The 17,855-nt window shown below is 51.9% G+C and overlaps 1 protein-coding gene across 1 annotated transcript; it reads right to left on the bottom strand.

Annotated features, from left to right (window-relative positions):
- Positions 1 to 1,003: 1,003 nt before the first annotated feature.
- COTL1 (coactosin like F-actin binding protein 1) lies at positions 1,004 to 16,601 on the bottom strand. Its single transcript, XM_044427969.1, has 4 exons — positions 16,152 to 16,601; positions 15,627 to 15,709; positions 5,493 to 5,650; positions 1,004 to 2,654 (listed from the first exon to the last, which is right to left on the bottom strand). The coding sequence occupies exons 1-4, from the start codon at positions 16,226 to 16,228 to the stop codon at positions 2,544 to 2,546; spliced, it is 429 nt and encodes a 142-aa protein (XP_044283904.1). The 5' UTR covers positions 16,229 to 16,601; the 3' UTR covers positions 1,004 to 2,543.
- Between the last annotated feature and the right edge of the window lie 1,254 nt (positions 16,602 to 17,855).

Consider the following 17,855-nt stretch of genomic DNA (forward strand, 5'->3'; position numbering starts at 1 on the left):
TCCCATGTCTTCTCTGCAACCCAGACTCTGAAGAAGAAAAACATAGTTGCCAGCATTTATGGATTCTCCCGGACAGCGAGATGGTCATAGTCCGTGGTTTCACTTCCGAATTTAGCACCACCTACTTTGTGCTCTCAGCTGCAAAGCTCAGGAGATCATTCCAAAATGAGGGGCCCCAAACATCAGCTAAAGCCAAGGATCACTCTGAATCCACCCGCGTTTCTCTGTGGATTGTTGCAAACCTCAGGCAATCGTCGTTCAAAGTTAGGTGTCACGCAGAGAGGCGGCAAAGACCACCCAGGGCATGCACCCTACACCGGCGAGCGTTAAGAGCTAATATCAGGATAATTACCATGGAATCGCCACCTGCTCACTTGGAACCTTATGTACGCCCAGTGCTTCGAGGAGGAAAGATTAGCAACATCTCTGTAGGGGTTCCAGCAGACTGCCCTGCTTGTTCCCAGCCCTTAATCCAGCTTAACGCACTCCCGGCCGATTCTAGTGCTCTGGAGGGCACTGGAAACAGCCTTTCCCTGCAAACTGAAGGAGGTGCAGAATTAGGAACCCTAAAAACCAAAGGAGGAGCTTCCCTTCAACTGTTCCCATCTCTCTCTCCTCTCTAGTGTTATCCTCGAATCCCCTCTTTTGGTCTCTCCAAGCTATCAGCATTTAGACTGTGATTCGATTCCAGATTCTGAATCTCTTCTTTTTCTCTTTCTTTACAAGTGCCACAGTGGACTTAACCAAGCTTCTTTGGTCAGAAGTTACCGAAATGGGTTCACAGTTGTAATCAGATTTGCCATTTGCCTCAGATATGAGCAATATGTACAGGGGCCCAGCTTCTCACCCGAGATCCATTCACTCCTTCGCAAGCCCCATGGAGAAACAGGGGCGATGCTTCCTGGAGGCAGCACACCACAGGCGCGTAACCACCGCTAGCATGTATTTGTCTGAGAGGCCTCAGCCGCGATCGTCTTATACATGACAATATCCAAAACACAGATGCAGAGGTTAATTTTTTAAAAGCCGACCATTGTACAAATAGAACGAGCAAATGAGGAGATGCTCCGCTTTCCAGTATCTCCCCTGTTGACTGCTGTTAAAGCATTTAAAAAATCAAATAAAAAGAAAAGCACTTTTTTAAAAGGCAGGAGGGAGGGAGGAGGGGAAACCTCTATAACACAGAGCCAAGCAATTCTGTTAAGGCAAAGTACAGTCATACTTATTCCCTTAAAAGCGGAAATGAAGTTTATGTTTCCTCGTGACTACAATTTGCTATTGCGGATGCTCCTGGGAAAGTTGTGGTCCAACGCACCTGGGGAGCACCAGGCTGGGGCGGATGGTCCTAACAATACCGGACATGGCGACCCTCATTCTGTTCCGGAGAAGCTCCCGACAGCTGCATTCTGTGGTGGGCGGGGCCAAAGGCAAAGGGGCGGGGCCAAAAGGCCAGCCTAAGTTGTCTTGAGCCCCGGCTGCTAGGAAGAAGCTTTTTAGCACGGAGGAAGAGCTGCACAAGCCCAGGAAAGCGGGTGGGGGGCCAGGGGAAGGCAGCACAGCTCTCTGGAGGCCTCCCAGTCCTCAGGCGGTGCTCACCGCCTCTGCGCGATCTGATGGAGATTTACATCCAGCGGGGCTTGCTGGCAAAGGGCAGGCAGAAGGTTCCTTCCCGTGGCTGCGATCCTATGCACATTCAGAGCAATTGAGCAACTTCCTATTACTCACGGGAAGTTGCTTTGGAGCAGCGAGCGTCTTAGCATCTTGCTCTAAGACTGGGCGTGGACATCTGCTTGGCTGCTGCTGAATCCCCACTGGGTTCAGTGAACCATAGCACTAGGTAAAGGTACCCAGGCTTGGGTGGGGACCCACGAGGCTGGGCACCCGATTTTGGAAGCCCTCCTCCACCTCTTTCCTTGCAAGAGGATTCCTTTACTTCCCAGGGGATGCAGTGTCGAGGAGCCACTGGGGAAATTCTGTTGATGGTGAAGAGATTTACTTCCGAGGAAAGACTGGGTGGATCTAACTCACTCTGGTGTGCATGACCCCTGGGAGCACCTCTGAAAGGCCGTTGGAGCAAGTGGAAGTGCGAATTCATTAGAAATGATAATAAAAAACGCATTTTATCTCTAAGCCAGAGCACCTGGCTGTGCCAGCCAACCACAGATCTGCCAGGAGAAAGATCGAAACGGCAACAGAAAACGGCAACACACTGTACACTGAATGCACCGCCTCATTGTCCCCACGCTAGGGAGGAAGTACCCAAGTCACATTTGTTAAAAGAGAAAGACAACAATCTAGAAAAGGGAAAGCAAAGGAAAAAGAAGTCGGGGAAGAGATCAGAGAGGAAGGAGAAGTTTCATTAGGTGAAATGAGAAACCCAAGTCCGCTTGGAGAGACAGGAGGGACTTCGAAGGCGCACAACGCAAGGCAGCACCGTCCTCTCGTTCTCCTCCGCACACCTCCCAGTTTGGCTTTCGAAGATCAGTTGTGCTTTCCCCCTCCCTCCCTTCTGATCCAGGCAGGAGGCACTGCGCGTCTCGTGTTCACTCTGCCTGCGCGTCGTAATTTGCGCCCCCGGCTTTCTTCAGCTCGCCCTTGATGTAGTCTTCGTCCAGTTCCTTGTGGTCGCTGATCACAAACTCTTTGGCAAAATTCTGTGGGAGGCAAAGAATGCAACACACGTTTGCTTAGCTGAGGGAGGGCGTTGCTGCCGTGATTTCAAGCAGGAGGAATTTGGGCTGGGAAGCGTTACTGCCTGCACATTTTATGGGCCAAAAGCAGTGGGGTGGGAATGATCCACAGTCCCTCCAGAGGTGCCTCTGTTGGCCTCTCTTTGCAGTTCTTCACAGCCGCCCAGTTCCTGCTTTCCACGGCTGTGCTGGCCTTTTTCTCTTCTCCCTCACTGCATGTTCCTAGCCAGTCCTGGACCACATCATGAGAAAAATGGCTACAGGAGGTGTGGAGAATGGGGAATGGTCAGAAAAGGTGCTTTCCTTGTAGGTCAGCACACACACGATCCTGGTATTCCACTATTTCTTCTATTTTAAGCCCTCTCTCTACACTCCGGGGTCACCTGGGTTCTGAAGAACTGGAGATTGAAGGGTGGGGGGAGGAGCCTATTGCCCAGCATGCAATTCACTGATGCATTTTGCTCCCCTCAAAAATGTGGAGGCAGGTAGCTTGGACAGCGTCCAAGTGGCCTTACAGGAATTGATGGAGGAGGGTTGGTCCCTTGGTGGCTAATAGCCAGGATGGATAAATGGAACCTCCAGGTCCAGAGGCAGTGTACCTGTGGGAGACCCCAAACAACAGAACTCTTGCCTTCAAGGCTTGTCTGTGAGTTTCCCAGGGATATCTGGTTGACCTCTGTGGGAAGCAGGATTGCTGGACCTGTGGTTTGATCCAGAAAGGCTTCTCTCTGGGGAATCAGGAACCATCGGAGCTGGGGATGGTAGGCGGAATACTTATAGCTCCAGTATGAGTCCTCTTGGCCACTAACAGACATTGCTCACATATTCTGAGTAGCACTGCAAGCCTTCAGTCTCATTAAAGCATGCAAGGAAAAAGCCATTCTATCTGTTTCATGATGAAACAAGTTTCTAGTTCCTTTTACATTCCAGGCACAAGGGACATATTTCAAAGACAAGAGACTCTCAGCTCGCTTCCCCGGCCCCCATCTCGCAACCCTCCCAGCCTGACCTTGGCTGTGCCCCCGGGAATGAATCACCGCCTTTGTGTTCATCCTGGAGCGTACAAGCACCCCAAACAAGCGTGGGCATTTATTTTGGTCCAAGAAGCCACGATGGCACAATAACCTGAACTGCTTTGCAGAAGAGCAGGCAAATTTTTGCTCTGTGCCCTCTGGGAAGCCACACCGGCATCACAGCCCTTGCAGCTTTCGGCATATGGCACAGAAGCATGAGATCCCGGCCTAATTCCTGGATGGGCATTTTGAGAGCCGAGGGTTCTAGGAACGGTGTGGGTTCGATCTAGTCAGAGCAGGTGCCCGGCCTCCGAGATGCCTGTGGGCAGCAGTTAGATCCCAGGGAGTCAGGAGCTATGTGCATGAATGAAGGAGTGGGCTGCAGGTTGTGTGGGAAGTGGCTGCATAGGCAACACACACCACACACCCACACACACACACACATACTGGCAGTTGCCCAGGGTGGCCCTGGGCCATATCCAGCCATCCAGCAGCCTTCCTTTACCGCTTTCTCCCACAAGCCTTTCCTACTGCTTCATGTGGAACGGCCTTCGACGAGGCCATCTTGCCCAGACTTGAAGTGGCCTTGAGAAAGAGACTGGAAGCACGGGAAACTTGTCTTTCCACTTCTGCGCGAACTAAGCTTGACTTCCAGCCTTGAGGGGGCAAGATGGGGAAGCACCTCCGGGTTAGTTAAGACCGGGCTTCCTCAATTCGACACCCCCCACGGTGGTTGGACAACAGTGCCCCTCATCCCCAGGCAGCACCATGCGTCTTGGCCCATCAAAGCACGGCTCATGTTCCTGGTGAGTTTGCAAACCCTCGTTTTCAACTAATCAGCATTTAGATTGGATGAAAGAAGGGTTCCTGCTTACAGTAGTTTAAAAAGAGACGTGAATCCTGCACCCATTTCAATGGGTTCCGAAGCAAATAAGGCAGTACCGAAAAGTTCTTAAATAGATGGATCCAGTAAGTCACCCTGCAGTTATTAACCACTGGAAGTGATATGTGTGGGTGGATAAACTCCATCAGGAGCAAATTAAATGCACACCCCGGCTTCCTGTTTCCTCCCCAGACTGAATGGGAGGATGCTCCTCTAACACATTAACTATTAGAGGCTGTTGGCTTGTTAATGAGTTTGCTCTGACAGCTCAGCCTTTATGAGCAGATCCTCTGGAGTGTTTAGGACTTTTCCGAAGGGACAACGTGGGACGCCGCTGAGAGAAGGAGCGTCTCAGAAGGACGAGCACAGACGGAACGGTGCACCATTGTGTCTGGATCTTTAAGGAGGCATGTCGTTCAAAAGCTGTATTTTGCTGCATTGATCAATTGCAGCCTCCCTTCTGTTTAAAAAAGGCAAGGCATTTTTACGATAATAAAATGGCATGCAATGAGAACACATGCGCTGCTTTGCTCACAAGTTTAAACACGGCTTTCGGCTATGAGAAAGAGCTTCAGCAAGCTTTCCACTCATGTGCTCCTCTCCTCCTCCTCCTCCTTTTCCTCTGGGGCAGCCACAAAGAAGAGTTCAGAAGTTTTCACTTTCATTTCAGACTAACCATATTGTGACATCCGAACCCAGGGCATACCATGCTTAATCTTAACCATGGTTAGTTGGAAAAACCCAGGTTCAGCCCTTGGACAGAAAGCCGTTCAGCACCCTTGAGTTAGAGTTTTGGCTAAATTGGGCCATGAGGTTAGGCATGATTGGACATGTGTCATTGGTCCACTAACGAGAAGGAGCTTCCCTTCCTCTCAAGAATAACGAGAAGGATCACGCTCATCTTGCCTGAACTACTTCTTTCACCAGTGTCTTGTCAGTCCCCGTCTTGGCTCTCTGAAGACCGCTGACGCTCTCTCCAATCCATGTAATCAGGGCAAACTTGACCCGCTTGCTCATGGTGTCTCCAGTGGTGAATCGGACAAAGCCAAACAACCGAATGTCATCTTGATGTGGACAGAAAGAAGGCAAACGTTAGGAAGACAGAGAAACAGCAGGAAGGCTTGCGGGAGGCTCAGCCACGCAGCTCACAAAGGCAACGGGCCTGCGCGACTGGGACGAGTCCTGCAGATGTTCATTTCAGAAGCCCTGCAGGCCTTTTCCTGGGACTTCCCATGATGGGGACTAAGGGGTGTGGCAACGCTAGGCAAACCTTCTGCTACTGTGGGGCCACCCCTGAGAATGCCGCCGATACCAACTTCTACGAGAGTCTGGGGAGGGAGCTGCCCATAAAATGAAAATGCATCCATTTGAGCACAACAATTTACTGTGGTGGATTGAGATTTAGGGGTCAGGGGGCCACATAGGCAAAGTCAGTCAGGGATTGCAACAGAAGGCACCCCAGAAGACACGGATGGGGGGCCAAGTGGGGTGAGCCCCATGGGCTTGCTCGCTCAGGCGCTAGCATTCACGAATGGGCAGCTTCCTCGCCCGCTTTCTTCGGCTTCTTTATCTTTAAGATGGATCTGGACTACGCAGGCCTTCGAACAGGGAACATCTGCAAATTGAGGACTGCCCTCTGAATGCTTTGGGAGACAAGACAGTGGGGCACACGGCCAAACGGGGAGGGGTCTGTTCGGGCTGGGCCCCCAAACTTGGACCCCCTGAATCCCCCACTCCGCTCTCTCTGGGCACTTGATAAAAAAACCTGACTCTCCTGTTGGGACACGTACGCTTCTAGAACCCCCATCTCAGTTCTTAAAGGACCCCCCACCCCACTTCGCCACCACCCCACAAAGTCTTCCAGAAAGCTGTCCGTCCGCTTTGCTAGGAGTTGCATCAAATGGCTATTTTTAAGGAATCCGCTTCCTTTAGAAAGGAGAAATGCTGACATTCTCGTACACCCCCCTCTTCTTCCTCCAAAGCCAAATAAGTGAAATTATTAGCAAATAACCAAGGAGACAACAGGGGGTGTTCCACAGATAATGCCAGGATGCACAGGCAGAATGTGGGAGGCATTCGCCCGCTCCTTTCAGCAAGATAAGCTCCCCCCTTCCTCCAAAGGGTGGCATGCGAGGCGGGTTTGCTGAGAGGATGGGCTCTCCAGTGGCACTCCCAGTGCACCCCCTCCCCAATTCCTGCAACATCGGAACCCCACAGTGTGGTTTGTGGGGATGTCGACGCACCACCAAAACAGCCCAACAACTGACCGAGGTCCTGGGTGGTCCGATGGGGCAAAGGCCTGGGTCCCGTCGGGAACTGGGCAACGTGCGTGGAAGCGCCCACTGGCAGCTTCCCACCCTGACAGCGCTGACAGTTGTGTAGAAAAGGGGATTCAGCCCCCAGCAGGGTCGTTCTCGGAGCAGCTCCCTGCTCCTCCGCGGAGCAACACAGCTTGCTTTTCTCGCTAGGGCCAGGGGCACCTGCCCTTCGTTCCCTGGCCTTTTAATGGCCCCCGTTGCCATGGCTGTGGAATACATCCAGCCAATTTATTTGCAGACATGCACTGCTCCCTTGCTGGCCCCCTCCCCACCCACCCACCCACTCGCCCTCCTCCTCGGCTGGAAACAAGCCGTTTGGAAAACCTGCACCGCGACCCCTGCATATTCAGTCAGCAGCAAGTCCTGCTGGGTGCTGTGTGGCTTAATTAAAGGCCAGTGCTGCCTTCTGCTTCTGGAGCATTCCCCACGGCGTGCCCTGCAACACCCATCATCCCCAGCCAGCACCAGAGAGGCTAAGGCTGGCTTCTCCGGAGGGCTGAAGCTGCCTCGCTAGAGAGAACCCAAACACGGCTCTTTCCTCCGTGGGAGCAGCTTTCTCCGGAACGGGTGAATCACGCAAACAGCCCCTGAAAGACACGCAGCTGCATCAGCTCAGCCCACGTCTGTTTCTCACTTATTGGCACCAGGGGCGTTTGTGCAAAATGGCGCCCTGGGTGGGCAGGTGAGCCCTTGGCCAGCCGGTGCCCAGGAAACCAGTCAGACGACTTCTTCCCAAAAGTCTAGAAGGCCGGGGAACATGGGAAGGAGGGTGGCCGCCTGAGGGTGTCCCATGGCAGTGGCTTGACCACTGTGTGGAGCCCACTGACCTGGGTCTGATCCACCAGGGCTCATCTTACAACACAGTCTTACTTCTCTATAGTTACCTGGGAACGAGCTAGAGTGAGACTTAGGAAAATGATTCCTCTCTAGACCAGACTTAGATCTGACAGACCTCCCAAAAGAACCGGGGTTCTGAGCCTCCCGCAGCCCAAGGGCTGAGTTCAGTTTCGAGTTTCGGTTTCTGCAAGCGGGTCGAAGCTGAGGCACAGGGGCTGGCGCGGTGGTGGAGACAGCAGAAGGCCACGGGCTGCACAGTTCAGCTTCGAGCTCCTCCTTGAAGCTGGTGGCCAAGCCCTGTGAGAGGCATTTCAGCCTCGGCAAATGGGGTTGTGTAGAAGCAAGGAAGCCACCCTGCTTTCCGGGGCTGGAGAGAAGCAGGATATGGGCAGCTACGGAAACCTGGAGGGTGGACTGGGGCCCCAGGCAGGCCACCTTTGGCCCATGGGCCAGACTTTCCAGAGTGGGCTTCAGGCATCATCTGGCAGCCCTCTGCAGTGGTGGCCGCATGGCCACCCTGTCTCTGTTCCCTTCTGTGACTTTCTTTACACAGCCCACAAGTTCTCCTTGCCTACTGTTTGCAGAGTGAGTCAACAGATAAGGTGCCGGAGACTACGCTGCACTTCCACCACTGGGCACAGCCCAGCCATGCAAAGGGTGTGCACCTCTCCTCCAGCACTTCCATTTATTACCCGTCTTTGCTGCCTGTTAGCCAAAGGTCTCTGGGTGGTTTCCCAAGATCAAAATCCTTACAAACAAGTGTAATATGTAGATAGGCATGGAGCTGGATAAATGCACACATGCACGGGTATAGAAACGTGCGACAGAGACAGATCTAAAAAAAACAACATTGGGCAATCAAATCCAAAAGAGGATTAAGACCTCAGCACATGTGGCCAAATGCCTGCCAGAGAAAGAGGTCTTAACCGGACATTGAAGAGGCTAACAGTCTGGAGCCAGCCGGGCCTCACCAGGGAGGTCATTCCATCGTTGGAGGGGCTATGACTGAGAAGGCCCCCGCCTTGTTTGGAGCTTCTGAAAGTCTCTGGAGGAATCATCTGAAGGGAAGGCCTTAGATGTGGCATGCACCACAGGGGCAGGGGCAGGCTGGGAAAGGTGCTGCACTGGGTGGAGATCCCAAGCCATACGTGGCTTCATGGGTCAAACTAGCTCCTTGAGCTGGGTTTGGAGACAGTCAGGCAGCCAATGGAAGCAGCCCTTCTGGTCTGAACTGCCTTCAAAGGCAGCCCCATGCAGAAGACATTGTGGTTGTATAGTCTGGACGGCCCTCTGGGTGGGATGGTGCAACGTGGTGTCCTGCAACAGCAGTGGGTTGGACCCGATGGCCTTCCTGGCCCTTTCCGACTCTGCTGTTCTCTGATTTTATGAGGATAGGTAACTGGAAGCAGGTGACCCCTGGCCACCAGACAAAGCCAGATTGAGTGGCCCCAAGACTTCCTGAGCTTCAAGCAACCAAGATGGCCCCAGGAAGGGCCCCTTGAGGGAATCGAGCCCATCCTGACCAGAAGAACCAGTTTCTCCATCCTGGCTGGACTGAGCTCTCCTTTTTTAGCCCTCATCCAACAGCCGGGGCTGCAGATACAGGGACACTGGGGGCCAGTATAGTGTGGCATTTAGGCAGCTGTGCTGGGACAGGGGAGAACCAGGTTCTGGTCCTGACAGTGTCCTGAAGCTCACAGAGCGCCTAATTTAGGCCTGCCCCAGACTGTTCAGCCCACCCTGCAGGACAGGAGCCAGAAGGCATCTTGAAAAAGGGGAGGGGGGAAGTGGGGTGTAACTCTAATGAAACCTACCATAAATAATGATGAAGATGTCTGTGGGAATCCCCCCCTGGGGCCATGCTGTTTTCAGCAGTCAGACTTTGCCCCAAGTGGGTTAGAATCTAAAATTCAGCAGTGGAGTGAATACAAGGCTGGGGAAGCAAAAGCTCTGCAGGGGAGAATAGGGGAGAATGCACCCCCCCTCTCTCTGCGTGTGTGTGTGTGTGTGTATGTGTGTGTGTGTGTGTGTGTGTGAGTGAGAGAGAGAGAGAGAGACAGAGAGACAGAGAGACAGAGAGACAGAGAGAGAGGAGACAACCAGCCTAAGCCAAAGCATTCAAATTCAAGAGTTTGCTTTTAGCAGAGAATCAAGTCTGAATTCCAGATGGCCGGGAGGAAGTGTGGGAACTAACAGCACAGAGAGGTGCTTCTTGCAAAGGCAGAGAGAAGCGGGTGGAGGTGGAAACAATTTGCAGACAGGCCAGGAATGGCTCAGCTCGACCACAATCATTACCAGAAGGAAGCATCTTTTTTCTCTCCCCCCCCCCCGCCTCCCTCCCCCACCGCACTCTGCCTTGCAGACTTACCCTTGAAGGGCTGAAGGAGCAGAAATTGAGGAACACTTTGAAAAGGGGGAAAATACAAGAGCTGTGCGTTAACTCTTAAACTAAGTCCTCTTCCTGCCAAGAGTTCTCTGCTAAAGGCTGCAGTGGAAGGAAGCCAGAGAAAGTGAGAAAGGCACAGGGGTGTAGTGGGATGTGGACTCACAGGGAAGCAATAACCAGTCGCTTTTACAAGCAGGATGCTGACCTCAGCTACCACCCCGACCCCTCCTTGTTCCCCCTGAGCTTAGCTGTGATCTTCACAACAGCAATATAGTATTGTAATGCAAAGCACGTTGTGGTCCTTGGTCTGGAATGGAAAGGAAGATCTTTATTTTTTGCAAAAGCTCTGCCCTGGATGGAGGTGAAAACCTCCAGAACCAGTTCGTTAGTATGGATCAATGCAGCTGCCTGCTTTTCAGGGCTCTGTTTGTGGGCATGGCTAAGGGAGGATATTCCTAAGGACCACCCGTCCCCCAAAATGTACCCTTACACCCTGATTACATTGCCGGTTCAGAACTGCCTGTCTCCATTCCCATTCGCTTAAGAGAATTAAATCCCTTAATCCCCAGACTATTTTGAAGAAATGCTCAGGTACAGAAGAGTGTGAGGCTTGGCCCACGCCAGAAGCTGGGGACTTTTTTCCTTTCTTAAAAATGCATAGAACTGCACCCTTAGTCAGGGAAAATATAGGCAACTGTACTTGGTTAGAAACTTTACTACAATCAGTAGGCAAGTGGAAAATAACACATGCTGGGATGAGACATACTGAATTCAGGTCTAGGCTGATGGAATCTGTGCTCTCAGCAACTGTGCCAGAAAGAGACTTGTGGATGGGGGCAACATCTGGATGAAACGTCGACCTGGGACACAGCTGGGGCCCAAACGCCAAATCCCATGTTAGGCCAAACTCAAAAAATGAACATAAAACTGCCAAGATCATGCTCTCCTTCCACAAACCCTTTTACAGCCACATTTAAAACATGCTGGTTTCACACCTGAAAAAAGACATTTTTCTGTGCTGGGAAAAAATGCAGAGAAGGGCAATTAAAGTGATCCAGTGAAACTAGGTGAAAAGATGTCTTCTAAATCAGGGAGGAGCAGAAAGCAGATTACAGGTATTTTGTAGATTCCAGGTGTTTAGGTGGCCTCCAGGTGTTTTGGACTTCAGCTCCCAGCATTCTTGGCCATTTGTGTTGCTGCCCAAAACATCTGGAGATTTGCCTTTTCCCAGCCCTGCTTCCTCAGAATACTTTGCGCTGATCTGGAGGCACCGTGCTGGCTAACCGCAACTCTTTGTCTGGGTAATTATTGTAATTAACTATAACTGATCATGCCCTTGCTACATATTATTGATTGATGTTGCATTTACTGTTATTATAGCAGGAGTTCTTTTTAATACTTTCAGCTGCAATTTTAATATCGTTATAGGTAAACAGCTTACGGATATTACATTAAGCAGTAATGCAATATGGGATTATTATGGGTTATTATTTGTATTTATCGGGTGTTCTGTTTGTAAGCTGTCCAGAGATGTGTCGTAATTGGACGGGATAAAAATACCCAAATAAAATAAAAATAAATAAACAGTACAGAGTAAGGATGGATGGATGGATGTGGAAATGTGCGGTAGCATGCAATGCTGTTGGAATGAACTTTCCTACAAATTTGCTTCTTTTTTGCCTTTTTTCTAGATGGGACATTTTCAGCGGCAGAGCAATGTGAGTTTTGGAGAAGGAGGGAAGCAGGAGCAGCTACTGAAAAACTCTTACCCCAAACAGGCCTGTCTCTTCCTCTCCCTCCATCCTAAAATGCCCTTTTAGCCCCTCTCTAAGGTTGCCTTCCTGACCTCAGAAAGAGGCCGGAGAAGGATTGGAGCACCGACTGCAGGCTCCCTCGTTCGGTTGCTGGTTTTGGCCTCAGAGCTTGGGATCTACTTCAGGCCTGTCCAGTAGTGCCCAGGGCCCACAGAAAGAATCAGGTCGTTCCCATGAGTAGCGACTTCACCATCGCTTCCCCTGCTTATTCTCCCCATTCCAGCTTGCTTTTTATAACATCCTTCCTTTTGCAGAGTCCTGGCGATCCCAAAACCTCACCCTGCTTTGGAGGTGTTTTGGGTTGTCTTAATAAAGGCATACATAAAACCTACTTAGTGCCTTCATTTCTATTCCCCAGTTAGTGACCTCATTTCTAACCTGTATTTTCATTTTAACAACGTGTCATTTTCAAATAAGAATACTTATAAAAAGAATCATGACGGAAAGGGGAATGATAGAGCTTTGAGATTCCAGCCTTCCTCAAGCCCAGAGTGGATTGATGGGGCCAGATGTTTCAACACCGTATGGGGGGAGGCCATCCTTCCGAGAAAAATAACGGAGCTGCTCAGAAGCCCTGCATTAAAATTCTTCGTTAAGGCACAAATGTCTGAAACAGGATGGGGGTGGGTCGCGTGCGAAAGGGAAGCACATTCCTCCATCAAGAAAGAGTGTCTACCCAAACAGGATGGGTGGCAGGGAGGGGGACATTTCAAAGCAGCAGATGTGATGCATCTGTGGGGCATAAAAATAATAAGTTGCAGGAAGCAGTGTGCCGGAGCTCTCCATCAGAGCAAAGCTACTTTATACCGAGTCATCTATCTAGCGCAGTAATGCCAGCTCTGGCCTGCGGTAGGCGAGTTGAAACCCTGTCTTTGTCAGAACCCTTCCTGCAGCTTCCAGCTTCTGCTGGAAATGCAACGAAATTTGCCCCATCATCTGTGACAAGCCTGCAGATATCTGTGGAATGTTGTTCCTCTTCACCTCCTCGTTTCCCCAGGCTAAACATTTCCCGATCCTCCCATTGTTTCTCAGAAATCTGTCCTTGGTTGTCCCAGCGTGGGGGTTTCCACACTGAATCACCTTCCCAGCCATTGCAGTGTGATATCCTTCCGCTTTGGGGGCCTTGGATCAAAGAGGAGCCTTCCTGAGCGATGTAGCTGTCAGTTTTGAAGGGTTCAGAAGTGCTCGTTGTGGCATCCCACCTGGACACCCCTCCAGGGAGAAGCCAAAAATCACATCCACCAATCCATTTTCCACTGGAACAGGTACTTTTTAAGCGGATGGGCCTTAATTCAAGATCAAGCCATCCCAAAATGGTTGTGGAGGAAATTTACGGAGGTAAAGTGTAATCACCATAACCATCATCCACTTACAGATTCTCCTTATCAAGGACAGAGTTCCCCTCACATCAAGGGATCCACTGCTTCTGTCTACCAGGAAGAAACCTCCTCTTTCAGAGCCAAGAACAGATGGATCCTCCAAGATATCTTTGCATGGTCTCACTGAACACCATTCTTTCAGTGTGGAATACATTCTCTTCCCTCAAGCATGTGTGAACATGACAGAATGAAGGCACGATCTACTGGAAGCCCTTCTGAAAGACCTGCTGTTTACATGCATGAGTTTTGTGTGAAGGCAACATAATGGTGTTATGGAGCGATGCCCTGACGAGAAGCTAAGAGCTTCCCGAGGGACTGACCTGGGGGAGGGGAAAGCTCATTGAAGCTGCGAGAATGAACAGATTCCTAGCAAGCCATTCATCAAAAGATTCATGCAAAGTTATTCATCCATGTGTCCGCCTCTCAGACACAAAGCCACACACCACGTTCTGCATTCCTGCCAGGCCTCTCTGTTCCCGCTTTATTATTCTACATCTGAGAGCAAGCAGGAAGTAACTGCACTCTGGCACAACGGACTGTCTCACAGACGGAAAAATCAGAGCCAAGCGCAACCTGCTCTGCATGTGAACAGAGGAAGTGCAGCAGGAAACACACCAGACGCAACCCCCTTTGACATGAAGAGGTTTGGAAAGTGTGTTCTTCGTGCCCTTTCTTAGATCAAGAAGTTCTATGTGACACTTGCAAGAGAGAGCTTTAGAAAGTGATAGTTTCTCTTGTACCCATCTCTTTGCAAAGTTACGGGCTGAGCAGATGCTTTGAAACCGGGGGGGGGGGGGGCGCAGGTCAGCCATGCGAGTCTGCAGATCACCTCGCTTCTGTCCCCCTCTCTAAATCCCGATCCAAATCCAAATCGGCTTTTCCCCAGCCATATAAAAGCTGCTGTGATTCAGACCTCCTTGTGTGCATGCAAATGCGCCATTCCATGCACAATGCACACCTACACACACCAAGCCATCAGGAGGAGTGGAGCAACCGGTTTCTTTCCAAAGAGATGCAAAGAGAAGGCATTCTCCAGAACTCCCCAATTCTCAACCGTTTCCCTCCCCTTTTAAGGACTGGGAAAGTGAAGTCAGGACCTGTGCTGGCATCTAGTCCATCGTGTATTGAAACGGTGAAGTGCCACTTCCACCAAAAAAATCCCCCGGAAGCAAGTCATTCAAGAGCATTCCAGGGAAGTTGGGGGAGATGAAAGCGATGTGTAACTAGAAAAGTGTGTCCTCTCATGTTTTCAAGACACGAGACTTTAGATCAAACATGGACACAAAGCACCACAGAAGCCAGCCTGGAGAGACCTGGCCAAAGGTTCCACACCTTCAGCTCGGCATCCATCACCAAGCAGTATCCGGAGTATTTTCTCCTCTGTGCATGCTGAATGGCTGGGCACAGAGTCTTCTCTGTGATGGCACCCTCATTATAAATATTCATTTGAAGCTTCTCATCAGTTTCTTGAGCGTTTGGTGCATTTGGGTGGTGCCCCTTAAGAAATAAAGTTATTTTGTTTGGGGGTGCCATTTTGAACTGCATGGTTGGATGCATATTTAGTCAGGTGTAAGTCCCCTTAAGCTTTGCTCAACGAGTATACTTTAGGAGTCCATAAATAAACTAAACCATGCTCCACTAGAGGCATGTCAACCGAAGGACAGGATTATAAACCTATTTTAAACATTTTAATGAAAACATGAATGTGGAGTATTGCTTTTTCAAGCACGTTATGTTTATCCAGAGGCCCACATGCAATGAATCTCATATAATCATGGACCCTGAAGCTGAACAAATAAGCGGTTGGGCTCCTGTATTAATTCTGAAGGAAGGGCAGTTGTGTGTACCCAGGAATGGGCTGGAATGAATGCCAGGTCTGGAATGCTCATCATCTGTGCTTTCAAGCCCAGGGGACGGCAAGTGGCAAATGAAAAGGTGTGATCGCTGGATTTTTTTTAACTCTCCATTTCCTTTATGGCTCCCTTTACTGAGATTTTGCCTTTCTTCAAGCCTTCCCCCAAAGAAGTCCATCTTTTGCACAGTTTAGCAATGAAAAGGGGCAGGCAGACAGGCAAGTTCGTTTTGGAGGGGAGGGGAGGGGAGGGACGCACCACCAACTTAAATGCAAGGGTGAGACAAAAGAGGATTAGGTGGATGAGATCATTCTGCTTCCACACAAAACTCAGCCATCCAAGCACCTTGGCGGAGGAGACTTTCGAGCGCTGCAAAACCCCTTTCCCAGCCGTTCATTGGGCCTCGGCGGGCCTCGGGGGCGTCCTAGTCAGAGGAAAGCCGAACGGCCTTACCTGTGCACTGCCTGATGAACTCTTCGTAATCCACTCCGTGGTGCCCGGGAACGATGGTGGAACCGTCATACCTGAAGGACACCCTTTGCAAACGGGAGGAAAAGCCATGAGAAAGCAGCCCGTCTGAGCCCTGTCAATGCACCTTTCTCGGTGATGTTCTTTACCTTGCAACTTTCGATGGGCCATTTCTTGACTCTCTCTCTCTCTCACACACACACAAACACACACACCCCCGCGCGCGCAAGACACCCGAAGAATCCCCGGATCGCCCACCGTCCCCCTTCCCCATCCGGCCCCCGAGTGTCCCGATGGCCACCCCACGGGGCATTCCCCACGGAGCCGAGCTTTGCGCAAGGAATCCCACCTCCCGGCCCGGAGGGGGGGCCGCAAAGGGAGAGGAGCCCGCCCGCCCCCGCGGCTCGGATTGCGGCAAGGCTGGCCGGCGCCCCCAGCTCCAAAGCGCCCTCGCTCCGCGCGCGGCGGCCTGGGCTCGCCAACAAAGACTGCGCGGCGCATCCGCCTTACCAGTTCACCTCCGTGGCATCGTCTCGCACGAGGTTGTACGCCTCCCTGCACGCCTCTTTGTCGATCTTCGTGGCCATTTCTTGGAGGAGGTCTCTCAAGACTGAAGGGAAGGGGTGGGTGGGCAGGCGACAAAGGGGGGCTCCAAAGGAGGGAGGATCGCTCGCTCACTCGCTCGCTCAATCGCTCCCTCCCTCTCTCTCCGCCCCCTCTCGGTCGTCTCTGTACGCCAGCAGGGGAATTTGGGCACCGGCTCGGGGTCCCAGGAGGCGCTCCTCTCCTCTCCTGTCCTCTGCGCAGCACCGGAGTTCAGACGGCCGAGGAGGAGGAGGAGGAGGAGGAAGGACAAAGAAAAGGGGGCAGAGCGAGCCAAAAAGAAAGCGAAGGGCTGGTGACGAGGAAGCCGGCTCCTCGGCCGTTGCTGCAGTCCTCGCCTTGCCAAAGCGATCCGTCAGAGCGATCCGCTTAACCCCTGGCTGCCCGGCAAGGCAAGGAGAGAGGCTCGCCTCTGATCTGGTGGCGCGCGATTGGTGCGCGCGCCCGGGGAGGCGGGGGCTGCCTCCTCTCTCTCTCTCGATCCGCCCCCCCCCCCCGCCGTGGCATTTTCTGAACACCCCTCTCTCCCGAAGTGCAGTGGTCGTCGCCTCACGCCCACTCGGGGTCCCTGCTCGGGGAAGCATTGCTCGGATTTCTGCGCGGTGATGCAATCGCTTTCTCCCCCCGCAGAGGATGGATGGAGGGCGGCTTGGATGCTCAGAGGAGCCCTTGCACGCACACGCACGCACGCACGCGCACGCACACACACACATCTATAGGTTCGGCCGCCTTGGAAAGCGCCTTTCCGTGGCGCTCCTGCTTCTCAGCTGCCCTTCGGGTGATGTGCGGGGGTTGCTATGGCAACGAACCACCCCAGGCTTCCCGCACGAAGTGAGACGCGGCTTGGGCGGGGGTCTCTGCTCCGGGGCAACCCTCACAGAATAAAGGTGTCCTCCTGACTGAACGAGGCCCGCTTTGGCGCAGCGCTAAAACCCAGTTGCGCCACTGGGGGTCCCGTGCTGGAGGAAGGGTCGCAGCACCGTGCGCAGCCTGTGCCTTCCTCCCCTTCCTGCCCTCGGGAGGATGCGCTCGTGCGCAAGAGGGGGACTGGGTGCCCAGAATTAATCAAACAACAACCATCCCAGTTGCTTTCAATTTTAACTTCTAAACGGGGTTCAAAGAAAAGTAAGTTGCAGGGCGTTTAAAAATGGGCAGGTCAATAGGACATGAATCTGCAAAAAAACCCCAAACCCTGCGGATGTTACAGGGACCTAAACGCAGAAACACGTGCGCTGGCTTGGAGGAAGAGGCAGGATATTAACGCAACAAATCGATAAAAAGATCAAGCAGACCGGTGTTGCTACGCTCTTGCATCCTGATCCTCCGGCCAATGAGAGCTCGAGAGAGAACCGCAAGCATGGCCCAGCCTGCAATTTCCCTGGAATATGATTGCTGGGGGCTTTCCCTGTTTTTCCTAAATATGGCTTTGTGATGCATCTGTGCAAGAGGAGGGTCTCAGCATCAACATCCCAATAGATGCAGCTTCCCCACGAAGCCTGAAAGGACGCGGTTTTAAGTATGTTTCAACACGGAGAACAGCCCTCTTGGTGGTACCCAGTATTCCTCGGCCAGCATGTTGCTAGTAGGGCTTGCTCTGTCCGAACATGGATC

Source organism: Varanus komodoensis, unplaced genomic scaffold (genome assembly GCF_004798865.1).
Source record: "Varanus komodoensis strain SLA01 unplaced genomic scaffold, ASM479886v1 scaffold19, whole genome shotgun sequence".
NCBI lineage: Eukaryota > Metazoa > Chordata > Lepidosauria > Squamata > Varanidae > Varanus > Varanus komodoensis.